The sequence below is a fragment of the Mandrillus leucophaeus genome, unplaced genomic scaffold (genome assembly GCF_000951045.1).
Source record: "Mandrillus leucophaeus isolate KB7577 unplaced genomic scaffold, Mleu.le_1.0 Scaffold5, whole genome shotgun sequence".
NCBI lineage: Eukaryota > Metazoa > Chordata > Mammalia > Primates > Cercopithecidae > Mandrillus > Mandrillus leucophaeus.
Window position 1 is genome coordinate 4886453 of NW_012105364.1, and position 8298 is coordinate 4894750.

The 8298-nt window shown below is 41.2% G+C and overlaps 1 protein-coding gene across 1 annotated transcript in view; it reads right to left on the bottom strand.

Moving 5' to 3' along the window:
- KLHDC10 (kelch domain containing 10) overlaps window positions 1-8297 on the bottom strand; it is a gene marked incomplete at its 5' end in the record, with an annotated part of 67835 nt that extends 59538 nt beyond the window's left edge. Inside the window, one exon of the mRNA XM_011995867.1 lies at window positions 8246-8297. Coding sequence (XP_011851257.1) covers window positions 8246-8297 — 52 coding nt within the window. The remainder of the gene's footprint in view (window positions 1-8245) is intronic.
- Window position 8298: the final 1 nt, after the last annotated feature.

Here is an 8298-nt window from a genome sequence, read left to right on the forward strand (position 1 = left end):
AAAAAAAAAAAAAAAAAACGGTAACAGCTGAATACTTTAACATGATAAAATATGTACGCTTCAATCTAAAGCCAGATCTAATCTTAATAGGAAAGCATTAAAAATATCCAATTGAAGTAAGGAATAGGACAAAGCTCCACTACTATCTTATCGTTTAGTATTTTTGGAAAGTACTAGCCAAATCAATTGAACAAAAAAAAGAAATAGGTATAAAAAGTGAAAGCAGGGGCCAGGCACAGCGGCTCCCAGCACTTTGGGAGGCCGAGGAGGGCGGACCACGAGGTCAGGAGATCGAGACCATCCTGGCTAACACGGTGAAACCCCGTCTCTACTAAAAACACAAAAAAATAGCTGCGCGTGGCAGCACACGCCTGTAGTCTCAGCTACTCAGGAGGCTGAGGCAGGAGAATGACGTGAACCCGGGAGGCAGAGGTTGCAGTTAGCCGAGACCACAGTATTACACTCCAGCCTGGGCAGCAAAGCGAGACTCTGTCTCAACAACAACAACTAAAAAAAGTGAAAAGGAGGGCAGGGCGCGGAGGCTTATACCTGTAATCCCAGCACTTTGGGAGGCCAAGACAGAATGATCACTTGAGCCCAGGAGTTTGAGATCAGCCTGGGCAACACAGCAAGACTCCATCTCTGTTCTATTTAATTTTAATTTTATTTATTTATTTATTTCTGGAGATCGGAGTCTTGCTCTGTCACCCAGGCTGAAGTGCAGTAGCGCAATCTTCGCTCACTGCAACCTCCGCCTCCAGGGTTCAAGCGATTCTCCTGCCTCAGCCTCCTGAGCAGCTGGGACTACAGGCATGAACTACCAAGCCCAGCTAGTTTTTGTGTGTGTGTTTTCAGTAGAGACGGGGTTTCACCATATTGGCTACGCTGATCTCAAACTCCTGACCTCAAGTGATCCGCCTGTCTCAGCCTCTCAAAGTACTGGGATTACAGGCATGAGCCAACACACTCGGCCTATTTTAAAAAAAGAAAAAAAAATGAAAAAGAGAAGATAAAATTATCATTATTCAGCAATTACATAATTATTTAGCTATACCTGTTACTCTACAGAAAAACAACTGGGAAACTATTATAGACAATATTAGAATTCTTAAGGTGGCTAGGTATAAAATTAATACTCAAAATTTAATACATAATTCAAATAATAATAATAATTCAAACAACCACATAAAAGTTATAAAAGAAAGTAGAAACCCCAGCAGGGCGTGGTGGCTCACGCCTGTAATCCCAGCACTTTGGGAGGCTGAGGTGGGCGGATCACAAGGTCAGGAGATCAAGACCATCCTGGCTAACGTGGCGAAACCCCATCTCTACTAAAAATACAAAAAATTAGCCAGGTGTGGTGGCAGGCGCCTGTAGCCCCAGCTACTCGGGAAACTGAGGGAGGAGAATGGCGTGAACCCGGGAGGCGGAGCTTGCAGTGAGCCGAGATCGCACCACCGCACTCCAGCCTGGGTGACAGAGTGAGACTCCATCTCAAAAAAAAAAAAAAAAAAAAAAGAAAGTAGAAGGTAGAAACCCCATTTACAACAGCAACAAACAAGATAAACACCAAGGAATAAACAAAATAAGAAATGTGAGAGGTCTATATGAAAAAACTTTTTAATGTTGATAGATGCAAAACAAGACTTGAACGACAATAAATACATGTACTGTTCTTTTTTTTTTTTTTTTTTGAGACAGAGTCTTGTTCTGTCACCCAGGCTGGAGTGCAGTGGCACAATCTTGGCTCACTGCAACCTCGACCTCCCAGGTTCAAGCGATTCTCCTGCCTCAGCCTCCCCAGTAGCTGGGATTACAGGCACCTGCCACCAAGAACAGCTAAGTTTTATATTTTTAGCAGAGATGGGGTTTCTCCATGTTGCCAGACTGGTCTCGAACTCCAGGCCTCAAATGATCCACCTGCCTCAGCATCCCAAAGTGTTGGGATTAAAGGCGTGAGCCACCGAGCCTGGTCACATATACTGTTCTTGAACATAAAGAAATGAATATAGACCCTGTTCTTGAACCTCAAAACGATGTCAATTATCTCTAAATTAATCTATAAACATAATACAATACCAATAAAAATACCAACAGGACAGAGGAGCAGGACTTGGTTAGCTAATTCTAAGTCATATAGAAAAATAAACAAAGAAAACTTCCCAGGAAAACTCTGGGAAGTAGAATGAGGAAGATGATAACCAAGGAATGGGGTCATTAGGTATAAAAATGTAATCTGATCAATGAAACAGAATAAAAGTCTAGTAATAACCTCAAATTATATGTAGGAACTAAGTACACCTATAGACAACATTTCAATCAGTAGGGCAAAGTTGAACTAAATGAAGGAAACTGCCATAACTGGGAAGCCATCCGGAAGAAAAGTAAAGTTGGATTCCTACCTCGACACTTTATTCAACTTACATTTTGTGTGGGTAAGTGTATTTAACTTAAAAATAAAATTACGAAAGTACCTGGAGAAAACACAAGAATATTTAATTCTAATTAGAAATAATAATAAAATAGGAAAGGCTTTTCTTATGACACAAAACCTAGACTCTGAAAAGACTGATAAATTTAACAACAAAACATTTAATTTCTGATGAAAAAATAGACCATAAACAAAGTCAAAAGGCAAATGAAAAACTGTGAAAAATATCTGCAACATGTATCAAAGGCTAAGAACTGATTTCATTAAAATACAGAGTTTCTATAAACCAGGGGTCAGCAACCCGCAGACCATGGACCCCTGGTACCGGTCCATGGCATGTTAGGAACCTGGCCACACAGCAGGAGGTGAGTGGTGGACGAATAAGCATTCCTGCCAGAGCCCGGCCTCCTGTCAGGTAAGGCATTAGATTCTCATAGGAGTGCTACCTCTGCAGTGAACTGTGCATGCAAGGGATCTAGGCTGTGCACTTCTTATGAGTCTCTAGTGCCTGATGACCTGAGGTGGAACAGTTTCATCACAAAACCATTCCCCTCACTGCTCCACCCCGCCATCCCTGTCCATGGAAAAACTGTTTTCCACAAAACCGGTCCCTGGTGCCAAAAAGGTTGGGGACCCCCTTTATAAACAATATGAACCATCCCAATAGAAAAATGAACAAAAAATATAAACGGGTCTACAAATAAAGGAAACAAATAAATGGCTCTTATATCTACCTACTGAAAAGACGCTTAAGAAAAATATTCCTATTAAACTGACAATTTAAAAAACGTTTGATAACCCACTCCGTTACCAAGAGAACAAGGAAGACAGCACTCGAACACCAACAGGAAAACACAAACTTGAAATCTGACAGTATCTATCAAAGTTTAAGCAGTAAACATATATCCTTTGACCCAGAAACTGTACTTCTACAAATGTATTCTAAAGAGAGACTCTCTCATGTGCAAAAATTATATATGTATAGGGATATTCGTTGTATCACTATTTGTATTAGCAAGACTGTAAACATCTTAAATACCCAACCAAACAAAGGAATACTACCATCTCCACAAAGTCCTTCCCGTCCCCTCATGCCTGGAAAAAATACACAAGAAATGTATCATTGGTTGCTTCTAGGGAAGGAAGTCAATTAGCTGGGGTCAAAGGAAGAAGAAAAACTTGTCTTTTACCATATACCTTTTTGTACCATTTGGATTTTACACACATTACTTACTTAAGATGCTTAAGTTAAGACTACAGTATTATTTTTACCCAGCTTTACCAACTGTCACATTTTTCCTTCTTTTTCTTTGTCAGTTTTCCAGTTCCCACGTTAGCAACGTTTAACTGTTTTCCCAGTTAATCACAGTATTTAATCAAACTCACACAGTTAAATCACGACAGCTAACTGAATTCCATTGTCCCATGATCCCCTTGCTCCTGAGCTCTCTCTGCATACTTATTCTACAAAAAGCACAATTCCCTGCTCGTTACTGGGTGTACAGAAATTATGAGTTAGTAAAAATCCAGGAGTAAAAAGCCATTAATTTCTTGGCCTATGAGGCAAACACATAATCACTACTGAACTTTAGAAAACAGCAGAAAGGCAAGTGCTCAAAAAAAAGGTTTCACAAACTATCGTTTGTGCTGTCGCAATGGATGCAGACTCTAATCCACTACTTTACATTAAAGAACCTGATTTTGGCCCGGCACGGTGGCTCACGCCTGTAATCCCAACACTTTGGGAGGCCAAGGTGGGTGGATCACAAGATCAGGAGTTCGAGACCAGCCTGGCCAACATGATGAAACCCTGTCTCTACTAAAAATACAAAAATTAGCACAGTGGCACACACCTGTAATCCCAACTACTCAGGAGGCTGAGGCAGGAGAATTGCTTGAATCCGGGAAGCAGAGGTTGCAGTGAGCCGACACTGTGCCACTGCACTCCAGCCTGGGTGACAGAGCAAGACTCCGTCTCAGAAAAAAAAAAAAGAGAGAGACTGATTTTAACCACTTATTCAGAGTCAATGTGGCTAGAGAGGATTGAACCACACTAATCAAACTCCCTAGACATTAATGTGTTATATATAATGCCAATGTATTAATTTAGAATTTTAAAAATACATGTATATATGTATGGTATATATGTACGTATATGTGTATATAAGTACACACACATACATCTCAAGAGTATCAAATCATGCATATCAAGGAATCACATACAAATGGTAAAGTATGCCCAAGGAGAGCCACATGATGCTATGAGTGTTATAGAGAGAAGAGACCAAGACAGAAAGGTCAGGGAAGGTTTCTGTGTAAAAAACATTTTGATCAAACTGAGATCTAATGGAAGAGAAGTTAAAATAAGAGAATGGAATGAGGAGTAAGAAGGTTCTTGGATGATGGAAAAGCTTGTGCAATGGATCTGGGGCAGGAGGAAGCACGATACATCTAAGCGGGCAGAAAAAGATCAACGACCAAGAGAACACAACACAGGATTAACTGTAGAGTGAGAGAGGAGTCAGACGACACAGTGCCTTTGAGGCCATGTTAAAGATTTTTGCCTTATCCTAAGAGCAATAAAAAGGTTGTGAGCAGGGATGAGAATGTATTTGGGCTTGCAAAAAGACTGGTGTGCTATATGAATTGGAGGGCAGGAGTAGAAGCAGGAATACTGTTTAAAAAGCTCCTACAGGAGACCTAAGTGAGGGATGGCGGCACCGTGGATTGGAGTTACGGCAGGAGTGAAAAAAACAGGACTTGGTAAATGATTACACCTGAAGTGCAAGGAAGAAGAAAATATTGACGAGGATGCCCAAGTTTCAAGTTTGCACAACTGGATGCATAGAGGAGCTATCACTGAAAGAGGGTGAGAAGACTCCAGGAAGACCAGGTTGTTTTGTTTGGTTTCATTGGGGGCTGGATGGAGGGTTGAGACGTAAAAAGTAAGAAAAGGTTCTAAGTGTCAGTAACTGGAAGTCTTGGTAGACAAGGATGAAAAATGGAACACGGGGCTGGCTGGGCGCCGTGACTCACGCCTGTAATCCCAGCACTTTGGGAGGCTGAAGCGGGAGGATCACTTGAGGCCAGGAGTTCGAGCCCAGCCTGGCCAACACGGCAAAAACCCATCTCTACCAAAAATACAAAAAATTAGCCGGATGCGGTGGCCCGCACCTCTAATCTACTTGGGAGACTGAGACAGAAGAATTGCTAGATTTTGGGAGGCAAAGGTTGCAGTAAGCCAAGACCGTGCCGCTGCACTCCAGCCTGGGCCACAGAGTGAGACTGTCTAAAAAAAAAAGGCCAATTGGGATTTAGAGGTCAAAAGAGAGAGAGAGTGAGCTATAGCAGAGTTGGGTTTTTTTGTTTGTTTTTTTGTTTTTAATTTTTAACTTGAGATGTGGTTTTGCTTTGTTGCCCAGGCTGGCCTTGAACTCCTAGGCTCAAGCGATCCTCCCACTTTGGCTTGTCAAAGTGCTGGGGTTACAGACATAAGCCATCATAACCAGTTGCTACAGTACACTTTAAAAAAAATTTTTTTTTGGCTGGGCAAGATGGCTCACGCCTGTAATCCCAGCACTTTGGAAGGCTGAGACAGGCAGATCACCTGAGTTCAAGAGTTCAAGACCAGCCTGGCCAACATGATAAAACCCTGTCTCTACTAGAAATACAAAAACTAACCAGGCGTGGTGGTAGGTGCCTGTAATTTCAGCTACTCAGGAGGCTGAGGCAGGAGAATTGCTTGAACCCAGGAAGCGGAGGTTGCAGTGAGCTGAGATGGCGACACTGCACTCCAGGCTGGAGGACAGAGCGAGACTCCATCTCAATAAATAAATTAATTAATTTTTTTAAAAAAAGGTTTTATCTCCAGGGCCCGTCAACCAAGCCTAGACATCCTACTCCTCCCCATCACCTAAAATCTTTCAAAATCTATCAAAATACAAGAAAAGGGAGAGGCTTAAAATGCAATACCTAGGAGAATAAAGAATTAGTATGAAAGAATTTCAAACTATATAATACACTGAGATATCAGATGTGTCCCAGTTTTGAGAATGAGTAAAGGAGCAATGAAGTGTCAATCAAGAGAAAAGGGAAGCAGAAAAAAGAGACTGATGACCCCACTTTACAAATTTTCACAGTTTAGACACGTTTATCTTTACCTCCAGATAAATGGCTGTTCTTGGTCTTGTGTGCTAAGGGAATGCAGAAATAGCTCCACACTGAAGCCCCTTAGCAGAAATCATGGCTTCCACTGCCATCACGTGGTTGCAGTGAGGAAGTGCACCAACCAGGTTCTAGGAACCTAGGAATGCCTACATGAAGCCCATGGTACAATTAATCCGTGATCAAAGACCTAAAGATTACGGTAGAAGAGGGCAAACTGGTGACAGTGCTTGCTAAGAGTTCCATCTTCTAAGCTGTCAATACACAAAAATCTAAGTTTGTATTGTTAATTGGGAGTAAGAATAAAGATTGCTCCTTTTTTCTTTTTCATGTTAAGGATCATATATTTGGAAATTCTAGGGTGCCCAGTCTGATATTAACATCTCAAACCCAACTTCTGGTATATTATATGATTACTTACAAATGCCTCGATTTAATTTTAATGGCGCATATAAATGGTGTAATGTACATTTCTAGCACACATCAATAACCTCATCACAAACATAAGCAATTGTCTTATTAAATGTGCTAAATTAATTTCCTTTGTCATCTTCAATTTAATCAAATAATAATTTTTGACTACTTAGAAGTATAAGGCACAGTCATAAGTACAATTCAAAAAAATCAATTCATCATGTTCTCAAAACTCATCAGCTAAACAAATATATCACTAATATAATCAATATTATTCACAAAAAAACACGATGAATAATTAACACATCATTCCTGATAGTTCTTTTCATAGTAAAAATAGGCTTGCCCAGTGGGATATTTGACATTCTGTGCATTATTTAATTCCCTACCTTCCTTCTACTAGATTGAATATTCGATTACAAACGTACCTCTTTAAAATTGTCTACACATACATATCCACTTGATTTTATTTTGTTTTCAAAAGCATCTGAACTCAAGACTACAGCACTGTAGACCAAAATGTGAAATAATGGTATTGGGTACATTTTTCCAATTCTTAGTTGTTTTTATATCGTAAACACAGCATAATTTTGTCACTAAGTATATTTTTGATCTTCACTTTCTCCCCTAAAACCTAGACCCCATTATCCATTCTGTCTCTGGACATTCCAAAATATTAATAATCCAACTAGTTTTCCCTAATTCTGTAGGTTCTCTTTCCCATACACTCCCCAGCCAACACTCCCCCACCCCTTTCTTCTGTTTCAGAATGCCTCTTACACACACACCCCGGGTAGTTTTTACAAAATCACTCCTTGGAATGCGCTTCCCTCTTCTCTCCTTAACTTGGCACCCTTTTTGAAATAATTTCCCACAGCTAGGCGCCAATGTCTTTCATTTACAAGATCAAACTGCGGAAGGGGAAGAGATTGGGAACCGAGTAACCGAAACATTTGGAAATGTCAATGAGACAGTGGCCTCTCCTTTGAAAAGAAAACACAACTCTCAGTACAGAGCTTTCAACAGAGCAAAGATACTTTTCTTCGCTGTGCTCCTGTTCCCTCCCTGACCTCAAAGACACCTTCCCTTTTCTCTGATCCCCAGTCCCTCTGCTATGCGTGGGGCCTGCCTTTCCTCCTCCCAAGGAAAAGAAAGCCAGGGAGAAAACGAAAAGGTAGCAGTCACCTTCCCGCCCGCCGCGCCCGCAAGCGGTCAGGACCCTGTCCCACGACTCACCTGGCAGGTGCGGCCGCCCGGAGAGTTGCACGAAGCGGTTGAGCTGGCCAGTC